General features: G+C 34.6%; 1 protein-coding gene and 1 non-coding gene across 7 annotated transcripts in view; both read right to left on the bottom strand.

Moving 5' to 3' along the window:
* Positions 1-18,447, bottom strand: part of tnfrsf19 (tumor necrosis factor receptor superfamily, member 19) — a 78,168-nt gene extending 59,721 nt beyond the window's left edge. For 2 of the 6 annotated variants that reach the window (XM_073923089.1, XM_073923088.1), the window contains exons 1-4: positions 16,244-16,346; positions 16,047-16,176; positions 14,320-14,461; positions 11,385-11,495 (exon numbers count right to left, since the gene is read on the bottom strand). In XM_073923089.1, coding sequence (XP_073779190.1) covers positions 11,385-11,495; positions 14,320-14,388 — 180 coding nt within the window. In that variant the 5' untranslated portion in view covers positions 14,389-14,461; positions 16,047-16,176; positions 16,244-16,346. 6 annotated transcript variants of the gene reach the window in all.
* A 2,819-nt stretch (positions 18,448-21,266) lies between these two features.
* On the bottom strand, positions 21,267-26,420 carry si:ch211-113p18.3. The gene is made up of 2 exons (XR_012390617.1): positions 25,972-26,420; positions 21,267-22,654 (listed from the first exon to the last, which is right to left on the bottom strand). It is a non-coding gene; the product is annotated as a si:ch211-113p18.3 (transcript).
* Positions 26,421-26,961: the final 541 nt, after the last annotated feature.

The following is a 26,961-nucleotide window of genomic DNA, read 5'->3' on the forward strand; positions in this document are numbered from 1 at the left end:
ATGTTAATGTCAGACAAAAGGAAATAAGAATTCAGACTCCCAAATATGGCTCAGAATGAGTCTATGCATCCAAAGTTTACCTTTATTATCAGAAAAATCAAAAACAGCTCAAAAACAGCTGGAGTTCGAATCACGCTTGCAACTTTTAAGGACTCAAACTCTCATCATCTCTTTCAGGGCTGTGGATTAGCAGTTATAACTGGGAGCTGAATTCAAGGGAAATCTCTGCTTAAACCGAACTCGTAACATTTCCTAATCCTGTTTCCTTCTGCGCACAATTTCCTGTCTGACCCCCGCAAAGCCAGAATAGCTCAAAAAACACAATGTTCAATCAGTGATTAGGTTACAAGAACTAATTATATTTTACATGCTGGATTTCACAGCCCAGAATCACACAATCATATCTAAGATTAACTCACCAAGCCAGTACCAGCAAGTACCCTTTTTCTACTATCTCCAGATCAGATTTGAGGGAGAATGCCAAGCAAAACAGTGGGATGGATGTGTGGTAGAGGATAAAGCTGGATGGAGTAAAGCGTGTTCAGACAAAGAACTGTTTGAAAGTCATTATACTCAATAAAACCCCCAAAACACTCCATTCTAGTAAATTACCCTGAACAGTCCTGCTCATTAATACTTCTTATCAAACAAAGGGTGAACTTCTTCGATATCACAAAACCTGTCAAGAACAAGTCTGTCATAGTTCACCCTAAAACCATATACTTAACTAACCCCCTCCCCAATAAACTACTGAAATGTATTTAATAATTTAACAGGTTTTTGGTGGTGGCAGCTTAAAAACGACTTTCATTGATCCTGTGGGCCTGCCTGATAACCCCCCGGTGACCTTCTCACACCAGCTTTATGCCAAATCTGGGCCAGAATTTTTTGATATCTGGGATATTTCGCAAAAATCACCTTTACAGTGGTTTAAATACAGTTGTGTTTCAACAGTTTGTGAATATAGCCAGCCACTAATGGTACAAATACATTTTTTTAATAAATAAATTTCATAAAAACAGTCTGCAGAAACACTTTGATTGTCATTGTCCCTCTCTATGTGTATTCAGAGGGGAAAAGCACCGCCCATTAGTCACAATCTCTCCCTCATTAGCATAGACAGCCCTAAATGAGAAGTAGCAGTTAGTACTGTTTTGAATCTGCCGCTATGCTGATGCATAGGCGTTTGTAGCTCCGCCCTCTTTTGAATAGAGCACAATATCTAAAAGAACACGTCTCTGATATGGAGAATGAAGTCACATGCATTGCTCAGGTGATATTTTTCACAGAAATCTTGATGGTTCTGTGAGATTTGTCTATCAAATCTGATCTTTAATTTGTATTCTATATTGGATTCAAGTCAGGTGATTGGCTGGGCCATTCTATAGCTTGATTTTCTTTCTCCGAAAGCATGTGAGAGTTTCCTTGGCTGTGTTTTGGATCATTGTCTTGCTAAAATGTTCACTCGGGTTTCACAATCATCATCCTGGTAATGTAGGTGTTGAACTGAAGCAGCTGAAATTAATTTACAATATTAAAGGTTAGAGGGTTGCTGAAAAACCACTGAGAATTTTCAGCTGCTTTCTGGGCTTTCACTGCCTTTCTACAGCTCCGTTTCTTTATGTGTTCCATACTTATGTCATATCATTTTATTACACATAATAAATGTCATTTCATTTTATTACACATAACTTCATTTGTAAACAAATTAGATTTGTTTTCTTTTCACATTCGTATTTCTTTGGTTGTTACTAACATCTAGTGAAAATTTCAAGTCAACGCTCCTTTAGAAATATGTTTTGTGAGAAAAATGGTGACATGTTCAATACTTATTTTCCCCACCGTATCAGGTCCAGGCCCATTTTTAAAAAGACCCCGTTGTTAAACATTTAGTAAAGGAAGTCATCATTCACTATTGAAGATTGCAATGTTAAATAAAGAAAAAACTTTTACAAGTGATTTTAAGCAGTCTTAACCTAATTATTGATAGAAAATGATCAATCAAAAGTGTCAGGAGGAAAAGTAGCTAATATTAAAGTTTATTTGTAATTCTCATCAGACTACTATTGCTATTCATGACTTTTCATTTCCACGAGAAACATTGGAAATTTCAGAGACAGCTATTAATATTAATTGAAGTTTTTTAATTATTATTATTATTATTATTATTATTATTATTAATATTATTATTAATATTATTCAAATGGCCAAATTCAGAGTTCTGAAAAAAAAAATGTAAATGTGAGGGGTAGTTTGTTATTTAAAGTGTAAATACATTTATTACAGTAATCTCAACATTACCTAAGAACTGTGATGCAAAATATAGTTTAAAAAGATAGTTCACTGAAAATTAAAGATGATGTCATATTTACTCATCTTCGACTTATTTCAAACCAGTTAAAAGGTTTTTATTTTTGTTCCATTTAACACAAAATAAGATATTATAACGAATGTTGAAAACCTGTAATCATTAAAGAAACACTATAAAAAATGGTTACAGGTTTAAATCATTCTTCAAAGTATCTTGGTTTATGTTTAACAGAAGAAATAAACTTATCTACATAGATAAACGATGACAAAAAAACATTGTATTTTATTTTTTAAATATTTATCAAATGATGTTTAACAGAGCAAGGAAATGTTCAGTTTTCAATTTTCATTCGGCTAGAATAAAAGCAGTTTTTAATTTAAAAAAAAAAAACATTTTCAGGTCAAAATTATTAGCCCCTTTAAGTATTTTTTAAGTATTAAGTATTTTAGTATTTTAAAGTCCACAAAACAAACCATCGTTATACAATAGCTTGCCTATTTACCCTAACCTGCCTAGTTAACCTAATTAACCTAGTTAAGCCTTTAAACACACACATTAAATGTGTAAATTTGAGGAAAAATTTATGGGGGCAATGATTCAGGGGGCTAATATCTCCTACTTCAACTGTGGAATATATTTAATTCAAACAGATCTATATCCTGAATGTAAGACAGTGTATCCAAATGACGATCCCTGGCATGCTTGTTTAGTTTATTGCGGTACCACGTACTCTAGATTTTCTTGTACTTCTCCAGCTTGACCTTTTTATGGCATGTATCTCTCTTGCGTTATGTGTCTCTCTCAAGTTGTTCGGGAAGCGATACCTCAAAAAATGGCGCAGGTGTGACATCACACACAAAAAATGCACGAGAATGACAAAGACCTATTGGGCAAGTTATTGTATAACGATAATTTAGTTTAATTTATGGTGTTTTAAAAATGTGTAACTGCTTTTATTCTAGCCAAAATAAAACAAATAAGACTTTTTCCAGAAGAAAAAAATATTATCAGACAGAATGGGAAAATTTTCTGTTAAACATCATTTGTGAAATATTTAAAAAAGAAATAAAAATCAAAGTGGGTCTAATAATTCAGACTTATATATATATTATATATATATATTAGTAGTAGTTAGCATTGTAGGCAATAAAAAAATATAAGGAAACCTTATAATTGCTTATAATACAGTATTTAAACTTCATAATTAGAAAACAAATATGGAATAACTGCAAAAAGGTTTACTTTAAGAAAACCAGGCTGGCTACTGGCCTTTATGTTTATTGTTAAAACCTCTAGGGGTTAAGTAGTAACAGAAATGGGTTATTGATAATGTGTCTGAAAAAATATAGGAAATTAAACGATTGTATTAAGATTGTATTACTATATTGCGTCATAATAGGCAGTTCATTGCGCTGTGGCAACCCTTGATCAATAAGGGTTCTAAGCCGAAGGAAATGTATTGAAAATGCATCAAAACAGAGAGATATGGTATAAGTGAAAATATTTATTGGTTTGTTGGGGATCTCTGTGCAATATGTATGTATTTTGTTGTAAATTTACATCAACTAATATGACTATATCAAATATGACTAATATGACAACTAATATGACTATATCAAAAATTATTTAAAAGGCTAAAAATAAGCCAAATAAGACAGGGTCACTAAGATGATTTTTCATTTAGCTGCACATAAATGTTGAGACGCAATCCTCAATGATGCTTAGCAGTCAGGAATGTAAGATGTTTATGAGGTCTGCTTTGAAGAAACTGCACATCTGCTTAAGGATGAGTTTGCTAAACGCTTGAGAAGACGGTTCATATGGAAAACTTATTGGCTTCCAGCTGCAGTTGTGGTGAATCACAAAGCGATATTTGAAGAGAAATGTCATTTCTGTCATCATTTAGTCACCCTTAGCATGCCTTTCTTCTTTCAGTAGAACAAAACTAGTTATTTTTTTATGACAATCTTGGCTTTTCTAAGTAACAGTACTAAAAGATGACTGTGTTTGAACTCTCAGATGACAAAAAATTGTAACGTATTATAAAAAAGTGACATTAAAATAGACATTTCCAGGCATCAAATTTATTACTTATTAATTATATGGAATTTTGTCCTTTTTTGGTCAATTTACACATTAAGTAGCAATGTTTAACTGTAATAAACGGCATATATATGTTTGCAACTTGTGGCATCAAATACTACTATTTGTTTGTTTTGATACGTTTGATTCATATTTTGTTTATATTTTCAGCAAAACCGCCAGCGGTCATTTGGAAATGTTTGGTCACTTTTTGATTTTATATGCACAATATATTGTGACAGAAATTATTAAGATAAGTGATATTATTGTCTCCAGGATTGGCCAGCCCAGTCACCAGATGCAAACCTTATTGAGTATGTCTGGGGTAAAATGAAAGAGGAGGCATTTAAGGTGAAGCCAACGGTTCTTGATGAACTCTGGGAGTCCTGCAAGAATGATTTCTTTGCCATTGATGACTTTTTAAATAAGTTATTTGAGTCATTGCATAGATGTATGGAAGCAGTCCTCCTCCACTGCACCATGACTTTATATTCTACACTGGTCATTATTTCTGTTAAGTGACAAAACTTTTGTCTAAGCAAAGTCAGACCTTACTGTCCTAAATAAATAATTAAAAATCAAGCCATGATCATATTTTATTTTGGTAAAATAAGTATAATCTAGAGCAGGGGTGGCCAATCCTGTTCCAGGAGATCTACCTTCCTGCAGATTTCAGTTGCAACCCTTATCAAACACACCTGTCTGTAATTATCAAGTGGATTTCAGGTCCTAATTAATTGGTTCAGGTGGGTTTGATCAGGGTAGGAGCTAAACTGTACAGGAAGGTAGATCTCCAGGAACAGGATTGAGCACCCCTGATCTAGAGGCTTTTGACTTCCATATAAGCCATTTCTGATACCAAATGATTAACTAGAAGTCAAGTTATTATTTGGTGTTCCTAAACTTTAAACAGGCAGCAAGACTTTTGTCAGGTAGTGTATATTGGATCACCAAAAATGGATGAGGTCATGTCCAAGTCTATATATTGAGAACTATAAAGGGCCTAGCACACATACTTGGTCATATGAACCGTACTGACAAAGCAACAACACCAACATTTGTTTAAATTACATCAAATCTGCCAAATCTGACTGAATTTTCAAGTTCGAATTGAGTCAATTATTCAGTCGCAGCAGAAAATACATCTTCTGAACAGCATAATAGGAGTAAACAATGCCGTTACTTTCATTTTTGGTGTGACTTATCCCTTTAACAATTACTAAATGCCTATCAACAAAGCTTTATCTTGGCTGCTGCCGGCTTTTTCAGCTGAAAGACAGTGTGTAGGTGGGGGTTTAACAAGCTGTTTGACTAGTCATGGATCTCTGACAAACAGCAAAAGGGCGTCGTGTGAACTTCTGCTCTTACAAAACAAACCGTCTAGAAGAGCTTCTGAAGTGCCAGACGCTAAAACAACAAAAATGTTAAGCTGTTGACGATGTTATTACAGCTATTATAAGGTTAAGTCTAATTTATTTAGCAAAAATAATCAAACGCTCCTGTGATCTACTGTTGGTCAGAACAAAAACTTAACCACACCCCCAAACCAATGCCATTGGCTGACTGGGCCACTGTTGCTGTTGTCGGGCAGGCCGTGATGATCGAAAATTACAAAGAAATAATTATTTTACAACGCAAGAAAGACAAAGTGCTTTCACTTTTTTTAGAAAGGTAACTACACTTACAAGTCTCTATCCAGTTATTAGCCCTCCTTTGAATTATTCTTTTAATAGTTCCCAAATGATGTTTAACAGATCAAGGAAATTTTTACAGTATGTCTGATAATGTTTTATCTTCTGGAGAAAGTCTTTTTTTTACATTTTAAGGCCAAAATTATTAGCCCCTTTAAGCTATATATTTTCTCGATAGTCTACAAAACAAACCATTGTTATACAATAACTTGCCTACTTACCCTAACCTGCCTAGTTATCCTAATTAACATAGTTAAGCCTTTAAATGTCACTTTAAGCTGTATAGAAGTGTCTTGAAAAATATCTAGTCAAATATTATGTGTTGGCATCATGACAAAGACAAAATAAATCAGTTATTAGAAATGACTTCTCACTGTTAAGCAGAAATTGGGGGAAAAAATAAACAGGGGGCTAATAATTCTAACATTGTATAATACTACACCCCCCTCCCCCTTTTTATTTATTTATTCATTTATTTTTATGTTATGTTGTTTTTTGGATGTTGTGTAAGTTACGTTTTGTCTTTTGGTGTTATTATCATGTGATTGTGATTAATTGTGGGACCCCCTTGAAAATGAGATACATCACCATACATTCGCCAGTAGCTATGTCTCATGTAGCTATTATGGATATGCCCATAAAAAATGGTTGATGGAAACTAGGGATGCACCGATATGGATCTTTTGGCCGATATCGATAACCGATAACTCTTCACGCTTGGAGGAAGATAGCCGATATGTGTAGGCCGATAATTATAAATATTTCAAATATTTATATTTGAATATATAAAATTATATTTTAATACAGCAAACTTCATAAAAGGTTGAACTGTTCCGATGAGTTGAATAGTCTATACTCAAACAAAAAAAGCTATTGTTTCAAAATTGCAAGGTGATTATGTAGATTCACCATATTTACGATTTCACGTAAATCAGCATGCAAAAAAATTATTATTTTCCTTTTCTTCATAGCAAATTAACATGCAACTTGACTATTGCATATAAATAATAGGTTAAATAACAAAATGGGATTTAATCAACAAGCAAGTTAAATATATTTATATTAAATGAAAATGAAAGAGCTAAGGACTGAAACCAGCTCAAATGCTCTTGAATAAAACGTGTTACAGTAATCTACACATATACAAATATGTAATGTCCAAAAAATTCTTTATTAGAGGTGTTTTGACAGTTCAGAGCCACTGTACAAGCGAAAAGCTGAATACAAATTGTATTACTTAACATGCGGCATAGACTCATCCTATTTGCCGTTTTAGATTCTTTTGAACACATGTGGGTGCTGCTTGTCAATCAGTCAGTGCTTCTGCGTTCGTTCTTGCTGTCAATTCCAAAAAAAAGATTAATGAAAAGTTTAAAATAAACCGCTGTGAGTTTCACTCAACTTAAACACAGAGCATAATATAAAGACAGTATGTGCGGTGAGTTAAGAGCCACTATGGTGGATTCAAACCGGCACACCTCTACCCCAACGCTGCTGTGAAGGCTGTCAGATCAGTGTGTGTGAGTGAGTGTGTTTGTGTGTTTGTGTGTATGCGGTGACAGGCAGCCCTTATGCGCACTCGTTAAAGTCAATATGACTATTCCGATCAAACTGAATAAATCTTACATTAACAACACATGGCAAGCAACACAGTGATAATAACAAATAATCATATTAGATTACAAACAACCCAACAAGTTGTTAAGCACATGTGCATCGTTGCTGTTATGTTTACGCATTCAATATTTTATCCTGAGGTGATTTAAAGCGAAATACACAATGGCACTCAATCAAACATATCTACAATGATAAGGAACATGGTTACTTACTGAGCTAATAACGCACAGCAATACCACATGAAGAAAGGACGGACTTTAAAGGAATAAACAATGTGAGGAGAGCTCCATTATAGTGCACTGGACAGGTCTGAACAAGTTCCACCCACGCATGCGTGAGGCAGGCAGGTCTGTACAATCACGTAATTTATCGGCTTAAAGATATCGGCCTAATTTAGACATTGGATCGATAACGATAATCTTAAAAATAGCATTTATCGGCCGATAACGATATGGTCGCCGATATATCGTGCATCCCTACTTTTTTCCAAATTCCAAGTGATAACTGTTGCTTTAAATTCAAATGAGATTGTGGTCTATTCAAAAGAGGGCAGAGCTATAAATGCCTATGTGTCAGCATAGTGGCAGATTCAGTGAAAAACTGAAAAGCTCAAAAAAACTGGCTCAAAATCAGGTAGTCTATGGAAACTACAGTGTTCAATTGTGCACCTTAAAACTTAACATTTATAACACCTCTCAAGGCTGATTTATGCTTGATTTGATTGTTAGTTCGCTTGAGTGCACATGGCGATTGTGACGACATCTCTGTGTTTGGGGAGGTACGCTTTGGGTGCACACAACATGATTTCGGCTGGGGAGCCACACAAACTTTGAGACTTCAGCAAACAGTTTGCGCAGCGCCACATTTTTTTGAATCGAACATGAATTACTTTGAAGACATATTGTCTGAAACAGGTACGCCGTACAGACATCTTTATGATCCGTCCATGTGTGATCATAGGGATAACCAGATGGTCAATAAATAAGTTTTTGTTAAGTTTAGAAAAACTTTAGTGATAAGCTTGTTAAAGCCCAAAGAGGCCATGGCAAAAGTGGAGACCCATGTGGTTTTAATAAACAATTACAGAAGATGTTTTTGTCACAATTCATAGGTTTTACACTGATATATGTTACAATTTTTAATTTAAAAAAAATTAATGGTTACAAAACTAAAATGAAGCAACAAATAATTTCTTTGATAACTGGAAACTAGTATTTGAACCTATCGGTTTACAATATTCTGATGCCATATTTTTCTAGGCTTTATTGGTGATAATAGTCAGGAATACTGGACATTATTGAAGTTTTAGCATACAAGTATGGGTCAAAATAAAACAAACAAATTTTTTTTTTTTTAAATCTTAAATTTAAGATTTAAAAATCTTTAAATCTTAAATTTTATTAGATTAAAAATCGTTATAATCATTAAATAATTTCTAAACATAATAAAAAGAAACAGTTTAAAACATCTTGAATGATATTAATGATATGACGTATCATATCTCTGTTTCTGTTTATCCATCTGATTTTACAGTCGTTTTATTGTGACCGCCCACTGACATTTTGAGGAATATCACAACTGCGAACACGTCAAGTATAAAAGACTCGTCAGTTTCGTGAGGTGCTTGTACAGTCAGCGCAGGTCCGCGACATGGCGCCAGCCGAAAGTATAAGTCAGCCATTAGTCTCTGACATTATATTTGACAGGTAAGGAGTGAAAACTATAACGCTAAGCGCTTCCCATTCACTTTGAATGGGGGATGTCAGGCGTTGCGGAACTGCATTGTGGATCCGTCTTCACGGCTTCAGGGGCGTTGCTCGCTGCAGAAGTTAGGAAATTCTCAACTTTTCAAGCATCAGCCAATGTGATCGCTCCATGCAAATACACCAGCTCAGGCAGTAGCCGTTAACGGACTAATTTCATAGGCTGACGCTGCTATGACAATCACGTCAGCCTCAACTTCAGACATGCCCTCTGTCAAGTCGTCACCTTAGAATTATAAGGTTCTATCTGCGTTCTGAATGATTTTGAGATATTGAGCTTCAAAGTTTTTGCATTCTATAGCAAACAGCAGTCTTAAAATGTAAACAACTTCTAAAAAAACATCCAATAATGTAAATAAGTTGTCATTTAATAGGAATATGTCAATATCTCAATTTTGTCAAAAATGTCAGATAGAACCCTATAATTCTAAGGTGACGAAGCGTTGACGTTGATACCCCGTGTGAATACACGGTAATGGCGGATGACTGCTTCTCACTCAGGGCTGTCTATGCTAATGAGGGAGAGATTGTCACTAATGGGCGGGGCTTCCCCCCTCTGAATACATGTACAAAGAGAGAATGTCAATCAAAGTGTTTCTGCAATTTTTTTTTTATTATTTTGTAAGTCTAATTATGAAAAATAGAATTAATTAGTTTGTACCATTAGAGGTACAATTTAAATGTACACACTGTTGCCACACAACTGTGTTTAAACCTCTTATAAAAGTATTTTTTGCATAACCTTTAATTTATCAGCTGTCATTACTAGACACACACCTTACTGCTGTATGGCTGCAAGTGTGGTTTGATCCTCCGTCTAAAGTATTTCAAATATGGTTTAATCAAAGATTAATAGAGAATTGTTCACAAGTACATTTTTATTCGTTATTCAAACACCATATGTTTTCAGCACACATTATACTAGGATAAGATTAGGCATTTCACCTAAGCTATTTCAACCGAAACTACACCAAAATAACCGCTTTACTGCAGGATATTGTCCTTGGCTCCAAAGAATAGGGCGAACCGCAAGCGCCTGAATGGAAAAAGTAGGCAATCATTCACTACCTCCTCAGGCCCCAAAGCATTAATTGGCCGAAAAACATTCGCTGCACTGAAGCGCATAACCAATAAGTGTGTGTTCATGTGTACCGACATGAAAGTCCCGCGGTTCAAACACGTCTGTGCGCTACATTTGTATACATCCAACAGCCTGATGTACCTGCAGCATAAACTGCGTAATGATTTCCACACATATACCTCCATTTAGATTAGGTGCGCAGTACAAAACCGCTTAATTTCTTCACATGGCCTGTTTACAAGCCCTTCAAATTCTCTTGGGTGGCACTGACTTTAAAAGGCTTGAAAAAGGAGAAAAAACACTGGAGATTGTGAGTAGGAGCGGAGGATAAGAAGTGTGGGTGTAACTGATTAAAGCGTGGCCAGCGCTCTACAAAGGAGAACAGCGCTTTAGCCTCTCTCTCTTTATGAAAAGGAGGAAGCAATAAATAATTGGTCAGGACAAGCTATTCAAAACACTGGCATCCTCTCTCTATTGCTGAACTCTTTGCTTTTGGCCTGTTTGGTCTAGAGGTCTTTCATGAAAACGCTGATGGGAACCAACACGTCTCTCTCCCTCTCTCTTTGGGTGTGCTGAATTAGATTGTGTGGTCTTTTTTTATTGGTAAAGTAGAAGCTTCTTAATAAAGTCTGCATTAATCTGACTGTGGTAGGTGAAAATGAAAGGAAAGGATCTTAGAATGAAGCTCAGTGGGAATGAATTCAAAAGAATTGAGTGCTTGGGATCTTATTTCTTGATGTAAGATTTCCGGAAATTGAAAATGCAAGTTGTATGTGTGCACCAGTGTTTTTAATTAAGCTAAAACAAAGAATAAATATCCCAGCGGAGGATTGGCAAACCTTGGAGAGCTCTTGTCCAGCGTCGCACTGCCGGCAGGGAATACAGCTCCCAAACTTATCCTTGTATTCCTGTTCCCTGCAGTCTCTTCTCTCCTCTGCCATCACTGCAAACTGTGAGGAAGATGGAACAAATATGACTAAAACATATTATTTGAATGGAGTTGTTCAGATACATAGAAATACAGTATATATACATATATATATATATATATATATATATATATATATATATATATATATATATATATATATATATATATATGTATGTATGTATATATACATATATATATATATATATATATATATATATATATATATATATATATATATATATATATATATATATATACATACACATACAAGTTAATACTTGAATTTTACATTTAGAAAATATATAATATAAGAGGCTTTTTTTTTTCAACTGTTGGAATTACAAGTATATGTAAGTATTTCAAACATATATACAGTTGGAAAAAATTATATATGGTATTTTTTGCAAAATTTCAAAAATACCGGCCACTTTATTAGGTACACCGTACTAGTATCGGGTTGGACCCCATTATGCCTGCAGACCCCCCTTAATCCTTCATGGCATAGATTCAGCAAGGTACTGGAAACATTCCTTAGAGATTTTGCTCCATATCGACATGATAGCATCACGCAGTTGCTGCAGATTTGTTGGCTGCATATCCATGATGCTGATCTCCCGTTCCACCACATCTCAAAGGTGCTCTATTGGATTGAGATCTGCTGACTGTGGAGGCCATTTGAGTATAGTGAACTTGTCATGTTCAAGAAACCAGTCTGAGATGACTAGCGCTTTATTGCATGGCGCATTATTTATTTCTTTGGCATACCTCGGTTGCAACGAGTGGTTATTTGAGTTACTGTTGCCTTTCTATCAGCTTAAACCAGTCTGGCCATTCTCCTCTCACCTCTGGCATCAACAAGGCATTTGTACCCACAGAACTGCCGCTCACTTCCTCTTTTTCAGAGCATTCTCTGTAAACCCTAGAGATGGTTGTGCATGAAAATCCCAGAGGATCAAAGTTTCTGAAATACTCAGACCAGCCTGGCACCAACAACCATGCCATATTCAAAGTCACTTAAATTAGCTTTCTTCTCTATTCTGATGCTCGGGTTGAACAACAGCAAATCATCTTGACCATTTCTACATGCCTGAATGCATAAAATGCTCCAATGTGATCGGCTGATTAGACTTTTGTATTAACAAGCAGTTGGACACATGTACCTAATGAAGTGGCCGGTAAGTGTATTATTATTATTATTATGTAAAAACCAAATATTAACTTATATGTAATTTATGCAATTTGCATATATTACCATATATCAGATGTTTTTGGGAAAGTAATAAAAAGCAAACACTTCCATCCAAAAGTTTGAGGTTATTATTATTCTATTTTTTAAAGAAATAAGACTTTAATTAAGCAAAGGACATGTTGAATTGATCAAAAGAGACAGTAAAGATTGCTACAAACCCTGTACTTTTGACCTATTGATTAAATCATTCTGATAGAAAAGTATCATAACAGTTTCTATGAAAATATGAAGTGCTTACAACAGTTAAAATTGATAATTAGAAATGTTCTAAAAAAAAAAGGATCTTGTGACACTGATGACAAGAGAAATTATGTTAAAAAAGTCAGCTTTAAATTCTAGAAATAAATAGTATTTTATCAATTATTAAAATGAAAAAAACTATTCTAAAAGAAAATAATATTTCAAAATTGTACACATTTATTGTGTTTTTGATCATTTAAGTAGGGCAGTGTGATCATTTGCAATATTCACAATGCAGGATATATGCAATGTTGAGTTTGTATTAAAATGTATCATTTGCATGCATTTATTTTAATGCATGTAATTATATGATGACCCTAAAAGCATTCAGGTATAAGAGATTGTACCATTTGTGACCTTAACTAGAATTAATTAAATAGAATTATTTACATTTTTATCATTCAGTGACTGTACTTGAATACTGTTAGACTCAGGACATGATAAAGTACTTTATTTCAATCGTATCTTTATCTTTAATATAAACAATAAAAACAATCTTTATATGATTGTATTATAGATTTTTATGTATTTACAGTATAGATTGTTGTGCATGACAATACTCACAACACATGCAAATACAGAAATGCACCACAAATAGCACAGACACTAGACACAAAACTATTCCTAGAGTATGCGTAAGATTTTTAATTTAGTTTTTTATACGTTTTTTTAGGAGTATATTCAGCAGAAAGTTATCCAAAGACGCTGTTTTAAATTGTAAATAAATCAGTGTTTTTTAAACTAATGAAGACAGCAGAAGTCATTGATTTGTTTGAATTATTTATCCTGACAGATTTACTGTTTTAAAATATTATAATTCTTTCAAAAAATAAATATATTGTTTTCAAATGGAAAAAAAAAATTGTTGTCTTTTGACAACAATTACAACAACAATTAGACATTTAAAAAGAATATATTTTAGCGCAGTAACCACAATATCGTGAAACCGTGATATTTTTTTACAAGGTTATCATATCGTCAGAATCCTTAACTGGCCCATACTAACAGACACCAACAAAAATGTTGTCGGGAAACCCCAAAAGTTTTATAGATTGTTTATTAGATTTTATGCCATGCATGCCTGCTGCAAAATCATCCTAATTAATCAAAAAGTATAAATTCTTTCCAATTAGAGACATTAAGTCACTGGTGAGAGTGTATTCATATTGCAATATACATTGCAAAATATGAATGTTTGATTTTTCCAAAATCGTGCAGCCCTAAGATACTTTCAAAACAACTTTTAAAACATTAAACTCACACTTTTGAATACCAGCAATAATGTAAATCATTTGAATGCATGGTATCATTGTTTTAAGAGATAATAAAGAGTGTTGACATGAACAAAGCGTACCAGAACACACAGTGGAAGGATGAGTATCCTCTGAAGAGGAAACCTGGAGAGGATCTGAGCCTGCGGCATTCTGACACTGTGAAAGCACAAATCCTTTGATGAATGATTAATGGAGGACACTGCTTGCCATTATCCCTCCAAACTGTGTGAACAACAAGCAACTGATGCTTATTATTAATCTACAGCCTTTTTAATGTTCATAATAAAGTCATGGTCTAGAAAACTGCACCTTGAACTCCAATAGCCAAATAATGAATGCACAATAAATTCCTGTACATAACAATTTAATATCTGATTCACATCATTAACAACTTTTCAATCCATTAATTAATTACCTCATAAATATAAATATATATATACATATATATATATATATATATATGAGGGCAATGAAAATTTAACAAATAAATAAAATAATTGTTCATTAATTGTAATCGAGTTAAAATATTCAATTAACCGAGATTTTGATTTTAGGCCAAATCGCCCGGCCCTAGATTATGAACAGTAATATTGTAGATATTAAGTGCAGAATCGTGTTTATATTATAAAGCTTTTGTACTTTTTGACCTATTTTATTATACTATTTTGTACACAGAACAAGAGTTTACAAGATTAGTTTCAGAAATGTACTATAATAATATAAAAGTATCACTTATAAGGTTTACTTTATGTCTGTATCTATATTAATTATTAATATAATGTTTTGTGTAACATTGCAGTAATATACTGTGTAATACTATATTATATACTATATGCAGTACTTGTACTTACAATATAGACATTACTTATTATATATTAATATATAACAATTATATAACTAATTATTATTATTATTGTTATTATTATTATTATTATTATTATTATTATTATTATTATTATTATTATTATTTCACACTGCTTTGTGTTATGTATTGAAAACAGACTTTAATCAAATATGAATAGTAAAATATTGATATATTTTGAAAGAAAAATTGTGATAAATAAGATAATAATAAAATAATAATAATAACAATAAAAATACTACTACTACTACTACTACTACTACTACTACTAATAATAATAATAATAATAATAATAATAATAACACTAATAAAATATGAATAATAATAATATTATTATTATTAACAATAATAATAAAATAACAATAATAATAATAATAATAATAATAATAATAATAATAATAATAATAGCAATAATAATAACAACAACAACAACAACAATAAAAAATACGAATAATAATAATAATCATAACAATAATAAAAAATAATGATGATAATAATAATAATAATAAATAAATAATAATAGCACCACATAATAGTACAAGTAAACAATATGCAATATAATTATTAGTTTTATTATTATTGCTACTATAAACAAATTTAAATCAAAATTTGCATAATAAAATATTGATATAGAAAATTTGTGATAAGCTTATAATAATAATAATAATAATAATAATAATAATAACAACAACAACAACAACAACAACAACAACAACAACAACAAAACGACAATACATACTAACAATATGCAACACCTACTTAAAAGTATTTTATTGGGCTACTACAAACAAACAAACAAACAATTAAACAAATAAATAAATAAATAAATAAATAAAAAAGTCTTATAATTCCTAAATTGTGGGTGTAAGTCAGTTTTTTTTTTTTTTTTTAAGTTTCCTGATTTCTGCACTGATATCTGGTTTCTGTTTGTGAGAACTTACTTACCGGTGTGTCGTTCTCCGGTGATCTGCGCTCAGTAAGGGTTGAAGATCCAGAGTCTGTCCGGGTCCCGCGCTGGATGAACAGCTCCTCAAATGAAAGCCTGCGGTGTGATTCCTGTAATCTGATCTCCCATCTGCAAGAACATCAAAGCTGCAGACAAGTCCGGGACAAAGGCGCTTTAAACAGCCCCAGTCACTCACTCCATGAGTAAATCCCAAATGCCAGACACTCCGATACGAGAAAGAGAAAGAGAAAAGTCCTCCTGCGAGCTCCTGAAAGCGGCGAGTGAGTGTGTGTGTGTGTGATTGGATCTGCGCGTGTTTGATGCAGAAATGCTTTCATCTCGACGACGTCACCAGGCGCGCCGTGATTGGCTGGATCGTCTGCAGGAAAAAAGAAAATTGTTTTCGTATCGATTTCTTGAAATCAGTCATTTATATAACATGTAATTAATATACAACCATATTAAGTACTCTCGAATGACTTGAAAGTCTTAATTTTTTATAACAAAATATCAAAGCTAGTAAGATTTTTAAAATGAAAACAATACAGCATTCAACCATAATAACATCAACAATGACAATGTTTTCTGTAAAATGTTTGCGTAAACAATGTGTAAGTTCAAGTGTTAGTAAATATTTGTTCAAAGATATTTTAGTACTCGATGCCATCTGCTGGTCATTAAGACAATTACACTTAATGTCTGTGTGTCTGTATATCTATCCATCTATCCATCTATCTATCTATCTATCTATCTATCTATCTATCTATCTATCTATCTATCTATCTATCTATCTATCTATCTATCTATCTATCTATCTATCATCATTGTTGGGAAAACTGTGATAAATAATAAAATCTACAGTTTTTGTAGATTAATGAAGAAAAATAGACAGACAGATCGATTTACACTCACCAGTCACTTTATTGTGTACACCTGTCCAACTGTTTGTTAGCGCAAACTTCTAATCAGCCAATCACATGACAGCATCTTAATGCATTTAGACATCGCTGCGTCCCAAATCGCATACTTATGCTCTATTCTACGTCATTTTGTAGTGTAAACAGTGTAAGTAGTAAGTTCACACTGAAAACTCTAAAAATAATAAGTGCACTTTAATTACCCGGATGATGCATTCATTCCGCCGGTAAAATTAAAGCTGCGTCCTAAATGGCATATTATACACTATGCACTTATGCACTATGTACTTATGCACTTATACACTCAACAGAATAGCATTGTATGTAGTGTCGTCCCAAATGGAGCACTAGTGTTTCTTTACTAAGCGAAAATTCAAACCGTTTCCCTTATGACGTTTGACGGTTGCCAAATCAGTTAAATAAACAGCCGAATTATCAAATAATACCTGCCGTGAGTATAACCGCATTCACCATCTGGAGGCGCTATAATCACTCTCGTAGGAGAATTTTGCTTTCACAATCCACAATAAATAAAGTTATCTAACATGTGCACCCAATAGCTCCGCCCCTTCTGCTACATGAGCAAACCTGCGGTCGTTGAGTGCTGAGAGAAAGGCAACAGTAACTCAATTAACCACTCGTTACAACCGAGGTATGCAGAAGAGCATCTTTGAACACACAACATGAGGCAGGACCTTGAGGCGGATGGGCTACAGCAGCAGAAGACCACACCGGGAGCCACTCCTGTCAGCTAATAAAAGGAAACTGAGGCTACAATTCACATAGGCTCACAAAAATGGGAAAATAGAAGATTGGAAAAACCTGGCTTGATCTGATGAGTTGAAATTTCTGCAGCGCTATTCGGATGGTAGGGTCAGAATTTGGCATCACCATCATGATAGCATGATCCTGCCTTGTATCTACGGTTCAGGCTGCTGGTGGTGTAATGGATATTATCTTTTGTATCAATTGAGCATCATGTCATTGCAGCATCCTACCTACATCCTAGTATTGTTGCTGACCATGTCCATCTCTTTATGACCACAGTGTACCCATCTTCTGATGGCTACTTCCAACAGGATAATGTGCCATGTAATAAAGAGCAAATCATCTCAGACTGGTTTCTTGAACATGACAATGAGTTCACTGTACTCTAATGGCCTCTACAGTCTTCAGATCTCAATCCAATAGAGCACCTTTGGGATGTGGTGGAAAGGGAGATTTTCATCAAGGTTTGTGCAGCCGACAAATCTGCAACAACTGCGTGATGCTATCATGTCAATATGGACCCAAATCACTCAGGAATATTTTCAGTACCTTGATGAATCTGCCACGAAGGATTAAGGCAGTTCTGAAGGCAAAAGGGGGTTCAACCCGGTACTAGTAAGGTATACCTAATAAAGTGGCTGGTGAGTGTATTTTTTGACCAATTTCAACATTAAAAATGTAAACATCTTTCTAAACCACAACTTTGGACTGTTCTAAAAATTGAAAATAAAAACTTAATTACTAACCGGTTATCTCCTAAAAAAAAAAAGTTTGAGTTTGAGGAAAATATATTTTTAACATGTTATAAAACACAACAGGTTACTGTAGTCTGAGAGCCTCGGGATGAGTATCCCCAGGGGCAAATATAGAATAATTTGCGTAGCTGCTGTTAATAGTGTATATAAACGAGATGCAAAAATCCTGAGTGGATTCACATTCATACCTAAGTGATGCACTGAGTGTATGCTTTGCTAAAAAGATGGGGTTTTAATCTAGTTTTGAACTGCGAGAGTGTGTCTGAGCCTTTGACATTATCAGGAGGGCTATTCCAGAGTTTGGGAGCCATAAATGAGAAGGCTCAACCTCCTTTACTTGACTTTGCTTTTCTAGGTACTACGCGAATCCCAGAGTTTTGAGATCTTAAAAAGCGGGTTGGATTGTAGCGAGACAGAAGGTTGGTTAGATAAACAGGAGCTTGATTATTTAAAGATGTATAGGCAAGAAGCAATATTTTAATTTAATACGGAACCTAACAGGCAGCGAGTGTAAGGAGGATAAAATTGGGGTGAAATTATCATATTTTCTAGACCTGGTAAGAACTCTGGCAGCTGCATTTTGTACTAGCTGAAGTTTACTAATAGAGGTTGCTGGGCAGCCAGCAAACAGAGCATTACAGTAATCCAGCCTAGAAGTCATAAAAGCACAACAGGTTACTGTGAAGTTGGTTTTAATGTCGGGGTATTGACCTTATTCTGAAATGCGGAAGTGCGCCTGTTTTCGCAATTGTCTTAGAACTTCCGATTCAGTCGCCTATGGGAGAAATGACTAGGAATAATAAACGGCAGAAAATGGCCAAACTACTTGCTCAACAAACAAATGTTTGCATGACTACACAGACCAAGTGGCATAATATAATAAGAAAATATTAAATTGCAACATCAAGCAGCGTAACAAGCAGTTGTTAACGTCAAAAAATGAATGGAAGTGAATGTGACCGGAAGTCGCGAGACAAAAAGATTCAAATGTCAGCGCCCGCTCGACAGCTGAGAATAAGGTGAATAGGTGTAGATGTTAATAAAACACAACAGACTACTGTGAGTTTGGGGTATAGGTGTAGACATTAAAAAACACAACAGGTTACTGTGATGATGGGCTTAGGGTTGGGGTATAGGTGTAGACATTAATAAAGCACAACAGGTTACTGTGAGTTTGGGGTATAGGTGTAGACATTAATAAAACACAAAAGGTTACTGTGAGGTTGGGTTTGGGGTATAGGTGTATACGTTTATAAAGCACAACATGTTACTGTGAGGTTGGATTTAAGGTTGGGGTATAGGTGTAGACGTTAATAAAACACAACAGGTTATTGTGAGGTTGGATTTAAGGTTGGGGTATAGGTGTAGACGTTACTAAAACAACAGAATGCTGTAAGGTTGGGTTTGGGGTTGGGGTACAAATGTAGACGATAATAAAGCACAACAGGTTACTGTGAGTTTGGGGTATAGGTGTAGACGTTAATAAAACACAACAGGTTACTGTGAGGTTGGGGTATAGGTGTAGACGTTAATAAAACACAACAGGTTACTGTGAGGTTGGGGTATAGGTGTAGATGTTAATAAAACACAACAGGTTACTGTGAGGATGGGGTATAGGTGTAGACATTAATAAAACACAACAGGTTACTGTGAGATTGGGGTATAGGTGTAGATGTTAATAAAACACAACAGGTTACTGTGAGGATGGGGTATAGGTGTAGATGTTAATAAAACACAACAGGTTACTGTGAGATTGGATTTAGGGTTGTGGTAAGTGTAGATATCAATAAAACACAGGAGGTTGGACTCCATGTGATGTACACAACATAAAAAAAAAATCTATGAAAACTCCAGGATTGTACAGCCTACTTGAAGCTCAAGTCCCACCCACCTGGATCTGGCTCTGGCTCCGTTTATACCAGGGGTCTCAAACTCGCGGCCCGCAGGCCATTTGCGGCCCTCAGTGCAATATTTTGTGGCCCGCGCCGACCGCTGTACTCTGACAGAATCAGCGGAGCGGGGAGAGAGAGCGCTCCCCGCTCCGCTGATTCTATCCATACACAGCGCGCTTGTCACTCAATGCGCGTTGTCGTCATTGGGGGATAAGCAAATCGTACTAAATTGTACGAATTAGATCGTACGAATTCATACGAATTAGCCACTAAATGAAAAAGTTACGAATTGCCGTGAGATTGTGTTGATATTATAGGTAGATACAGACTGGTACAGACTGATGTGACTGGAGTGGGGTGGGGGTGTTTTATTTATACATATATACGCCTTTTTTTTAGGTGAGGGAATGGAAGTTTTGAGTGAGTTCCCCCACTTTTTTCCCTAGGACTTCAATAAGTCAAAGTACAGGTCTAGACTTAATGATGATCATCTTCAAGCCATACTGAGGGTCTCAACTGCTTCCGCTCTAAACCCAAATGTGGTTCAGATTTGTGAGAAGAAGCGCTGTCAAGTCTCTGGCAGCAAGAAGTAGGCAAAAGATGCCATGTTCAGAAGAACTGTTCATAATCTTCACTCAATGTTCTATTAATGTTCAGGACACTTCATGTTCAGAAGAAATAATTTGAACTGTTAATAATGACATTTTAGGACTTTTTTTTTGTGAAATCCCTTATGCGGCCCAGCCTCAACCAGACTTTGCCTCCTGCGGCCCCCAGGTAAATTGAGTTTGAGACCCCTGGTTTATACCCTTCTTGAAAAAGCAGGCATTTGACATCATTCACTAAATGCATCTCATTTTCTTTACAATAAATGTCGATTACATGCATTATTCACTTGTTGGTTTCTTTATTGAGTACACCTGTTCATTAATGCAAATAAATAATCAACCAATCACTTGGTGACATTTAGACATTGTCGAGACAATCTGCTGAAGTTCAAACAGAGAGTACCAAATGATTCACGTAGTTTTCTTTCCACCCACCAAATTTTATGCACATTCTGAAAACTTGCAGAAAAAGGCCAACATGCGCATACATTTTTAGATCATGTAATAACAAAAACAGGTGTGAAGGGTCAAACCAGCCTACCACATTGCACAATAAATGAAATTATGTTTTCTGTCATTCTATAATCCCCTCAGCAAAAGTCTATCATCAATACGTTTCAGTATTATTACATCCAGAAGTGTCTTGAGTATCTGCCTCCCCAAAAACCATCTCACACCTCAAAAAGCCACAGTGCGTTCACTGAGATTCTTCAAAGGCGCAAATAAATTATTACATAAGAACTACGGCAAATTGCATTTTTTTCTTTTTGATATTTGGCACCAGTTCATCAAGAAGCAATGATTTTGTTCTCTTTGACTCATTGGAAGCTTTATTCGGAAATGTATCTTAATGGCTTCACATGGAAAATAGACTGTTCACTTTGAGGTTGAAGTTGTCAGATGGGCTGTTCTGAGTATTTCAGAAACTACTGATCAGCTGTGATCTTCACACACAACAATAATCACTTTTTCAACAGAGGTCTGCAGAAGATTGATGCGAACACAGCACATCATAATACCTTAAAGCAGATGAGCTACAGCAGAAAAAGCGCACAGTCCTTCAAGTTCATCAGAATCCAGTAGAGCTTTTTTAGGACGTGCCAGGAACAGGAGATTCACACGTCAAATCTGCAGCAACTGTATGATTCAGTCATTCCAATATGGAGCAAAATCTCTGAACAATGTTTCCAGCATATTGTAGAATCAACGTCAGAAATAACTCGGGGAGTTCTGAAAAGCAAACTGGGAACTGAACCAGTTACTGGCAATATAAAAATATGCCAGAGAGAGTTAGTCTTTAGTATTCTCCTTTCTGCACATCACATTTATACTTCTGTAATCCAGAATATGGTTAAAGAGCCCTCTCTGAACAGACTATGTGCTCTGTACTGAAATGCCAGTGGTTTGGTCATAGTGATGCTTTCACATTCAACCATTACATCAATCCACACACCAAGCTGTGGTTTGTTTCTTGAGCGTCCTTAAAGAATCTGAAAATGAAGGAGCTCCTCAAGAGGCACTGAAACAGACACTGACACAGTTTAAAAACAAACTCTACTTCATTGATGCTGAACTTCATCAAAGCGCACTGTTTTGTGGTATTGCTCCATCTGGGGTTTCAGCATCAGTCTGTGTGAAAGTGTCAATAGCTATGTCTTCAGGCTCATCTGCAAAAAAAAATAGGCAGATATTTGTAAGAAATAGAAGCACAATTTATAGATGGAGATTTCATTTATAATCTATATCCAAAAATAATTTCAAAAATAAATAAAAGCTTGTATTTAAATTTGTACTGTGCATTTATATACACAAATACATACAGTTGAAGTCAGAATTATTCGCCACCATTTGAATTTTTTTTTTCTTTTTTAAATATTTTTCAAATGATGTTCATAAGAAAAGGGAAATTTTCACAGCATGTCTGATAATATTTTTTTCTTCTGGAGAAAGTCTTATTTCTTTTATTTCGGCTGGAGTAGAAGCAATTTTTAATTTTTTTAATTAGTTTTTAATTTTTTAAACAACATTTTAAGGTCAAAATTATTAGCCCCTTTAAGTGATACAATAGTTTGTTCTGTTGACTATTGAAAAAAAATGTTATACAATAACTTGCCTAATTACCCTAACCTGCCTAGTTAACCTAATTATCCTAGTTAAGCCTTGAATGTCACTTTAAGCTGTATAGAAGTGTCTTGAAAAATATATAGTCAAATATTATTTACTGTCATCATGACAAAGATAAAATAAATCAGTTATTAGAAATGAGTTATTAAAACTATTGTGTTTAGAAATGTGTTGAAAAAAAATCTTCTCACCCTTAAACAGAAATTGGGGAAAAAATAAACAGGGGGTCTAATAATTCTGACTTCAACTGTATATATAATTCAAGTAGGGTTGCACAATATATCGTTTCAGCATCGATATCACAAATTCGCTATAGTCACATCGTGAATATACGTAATGTTGAGTCTGGATTATAATAATTTGCATGTGTTTTTAAGAACTGTGACTGTGTGAGGGTTTTAAAAGCATTCAGGCATAATACATTGTACTGTTTGTAACTCTGAAAAGTGAATAATGATGAATTATATTGAATTTGTTAACCAGTTAAACTCTACTACTATTTTGGGATTTCTGCCTAGATTTTGCCTACCTAAATTTAAAAGCTTTCCAAATCCACATGCAGAGTTGTAAATGCAAAAACTTGGTATCATTTTGAAGAAAACTCTTTGAATTTTCATAAAACACTATTGAAAGTGTTTCAAATAACTGTATATGTTGTCTGTGTTATAATAAACACTTAAAAAAACAGAGGCGCTTTTTGTATTTTTTTTTTTTTTTTTATAAACTAAAATTTGAAAGTGTACCTTTTAGGTTCTGTGTGGTCTAGCGTGCTGTAATTAATTTTGGTGGTTCCTGCACATTTCTGTAATCATAGGAAAAATAAAAAAAATGTCTCTACCATGATCTACGCAAAAGTTAATGTATTCCAATAACTGATGAGAGGTGCTATACAAGCCACAGGAACAGATCATTGTTTTCATATTTCACTATTCTTTTGTTTGATCAAACATAATTCACAGTGTTTGGTCCACATCAGACTTATAAAAAGATAAGTAATGCACATCACCTCAAAAACAGAGGAGAAATGACCCTGAAGAGCACAGCATAAGGTAAGAGATGACAGCTGTCTGTGCTATCTGGGGCTGCTTATTGATCATAAATGTATTGTTGTCACTTCTGCGCCATGGAAACACCGCGATTCATTCGACAACTGTTTGATATGTGAATATAATTCAGTAAAAAGAATACTAGAACTGTATGAGCACCAGCAAGAGCTTTCATTTGAGCTATAACTTGTACATGTGTCATATATCAACCATATGAAAATGAACCAATGTTCAATGCCCAGCTCGGGTATCCAAATACTGTGTAATTAAGTGTAAATAACTTTTTTACAGTAGTATAAAAACCAAAGTGATGCATGTGTGCATAAAATATAGATTCTAAACTTTCAAACGAAACCACTTACGGGGGTCTGGTGCAATCCTAGCCCTTTAAATCTTAAATCGAATGTTGATGATGTCACAAACCTGGCACCGGGTCCGCAGAGTTTAACTGGTTAATAAAACAAAGACTATGCAGTATTATTTTATATCTGATTATTCAATTACTCTATACCTGAATAGATTTTAACTCAAAAACAACAGAGCACCGTTTATGTAATTAGTTATCTTTTTCTTTATTAAATTTATCTAAGCTTGTCAATTGTTTCTTATATTCTATGTACTGCTCGACAGAATCATCCCAATCAGTCTAAAATTATAGAATATTTTCAAACAGTTATTCAACTCACCTAGTGAAACTGCGTTTCATGATGTTTGATGATGAAACAAGTTTGATGATGTATATTTACTATTAAATGACTATAAAGTTTTAATCATTATTAAGAGGTTAAGTGAAAAAAATGGCATCAAATCACAGCAGGTGAATATTAACATTACTTTTATTAAGCTTGAACTTGACTTATCCAGAGAGTTAGCCTGCCCCAGACCAGACTAGTTTACCAGCATTAGTTGCCATAGTAACTGAGTTTAAACTATTATAAATTTGATTTAAGAAACCGAATCCGCCATTAAAAAACCTGACTTATGAAAATAAGCCTGGCTTTTTCTCTAAGCTTGCACAGCCCCCAGGAGATAAAGAATTGTATTTAAATCACTGTGTTTATATGGAATTTATATGATTTAGGCAAAAAATAAAAAACTTACATAATTTTTGTCTTGTTTCAAAATATCTACATTTAAAGCGAAAACATGATCATTTATCACAGAAAAATAAAATATTGTGCACCCTAACTTCTAGTGTTATTTTTACATTTTATGAAAAGCAATGATTACAGTTTCTCGATTTTTTTTATTATGTTTTATTTCGTGTTCAACACAATAAAGAAATCATTTGAAACCACTTGAGGGCAAGTACATTTTTTACTTTTAGGTCACAGGTGTCAAACTCAGTTCCAAAAGGGCCGCAGCTCTGCACAGTTTAGTTCCAACCCTAATTAAACACACCTGATCAAACTAATTGAGTCCTTCAGGCTTGTTTGAAACCTACAGGTAAGTGTGTTGGAGCAGGGTTGGAACTAAACTGTGCAGGGCTTCGGCCCTCCAGGAATTGAGTTTGACACCCCTGTTTTAGGTGAACTATGCCTTTAAATCTAATAAGTTTCCTTTTAATATTTAATGGATAAATGATGTCACCTCATTTAAACCATTTTTAATCACTTTTCTGTTTGTTTACTGTAGTTTCTCCCACAATAAGCATCATGTGGCATTTGGAAATGATGAATATACCGTTTCAGTGAGAGACATGGTGGGTGTTTTGTACAGCTTAATACGGAGATTCCTACTGGGTAAAAGAAAAACGGGCTACTTATGGTCACGGTAATATCTGACCGTTAAATCAGCATAAACGTGAAGCACACCTTTAATCCCAACGTCGGTGGTTTCTTTCTTTATAACACGGCGCTTCTTCTCCGGGGGAATGCGGTGACCGAGCCACAGTGTCGGATAGGGATTTTTCTCTGTCGGCTTCTTGTCAACAAAGTGAAACGAGCAGACGTACAGGGCCTTCGGTGGCCTTTTCAGGTACAGGTTTCTCAGCCAAATCCTCCGGTCCTCCTCGTCAGTGGGAAGCCGATAGAAATAATACCATTGCGGACAGGAGCAGTCCGACTTCGTGAGCGGTTTGTGATCATAACACTCCTGCTTTAACCACACGTTTAGTTTTTTTCCGGTTGTAGTGACAACCACGAACTGCACACGTCGTCCCGGAGCCTATCGAAGGCATTTTACAAGAAGGACTAAAAAATGAAACCGACAAGCGAACGCTAGCTTTAATCACAACACAACTCACCAGCCTACCGGAAGTTACGTTCACGTGATTTAAACACATGGAGCTAAAGGGAGACCAGCGGATAGAAAATAACAAATAAAAAGAAAAAAAGAAGTGAGATACTTGAATTCGCACTGCTTATTGCTTATAGTGCGGACAATTCACTAATGGCCATTGTTTTACTACGCGCCTAAAAGCTTTTGCGTGAATTATGGGAGTAACTTGAGTTCAAATCTGAGTACGAGATGGCATGCGTTAATCACCTCACTGAATAAAAAATATACTTAGTAAGTTTTCCACAGCAATGTTACATATATGTTGAATATTTCTGGAGCTTTCATCACAGATATTGGAGATATTGTGACGATATACAAAAGGTTTATATTGGATAAAACAAATGTAAGCCCATCCGAACGTATCTTTTATTCAATCTATAGCCTAAATATAATAACTCTATAAATTAAATCAAATATTTAAAATGAATTTCAGATCGTTTCACTTTTGAACGAATTTTTTCCCAAACTGGAAGTGCAACCATTTTCCACAAGGTGGCGCAAATGTATCTTTTTTTGGCTAAAAC

This window comes from Danio rerio, chromosome 15 (assembly GCF_049306965.1).
Source record: "Danio rerio strain Tuebingen ecotype United States chromosome 15, GRCz12tu, whole genome shotgun sequence".
NCBI classification, from domain to species: domain Eukaryota; kingdom Metazoa; phylum Chordata; class Actinopteri; order Cypriniformes; family Danionidae; genus Danio; species Danio rerio.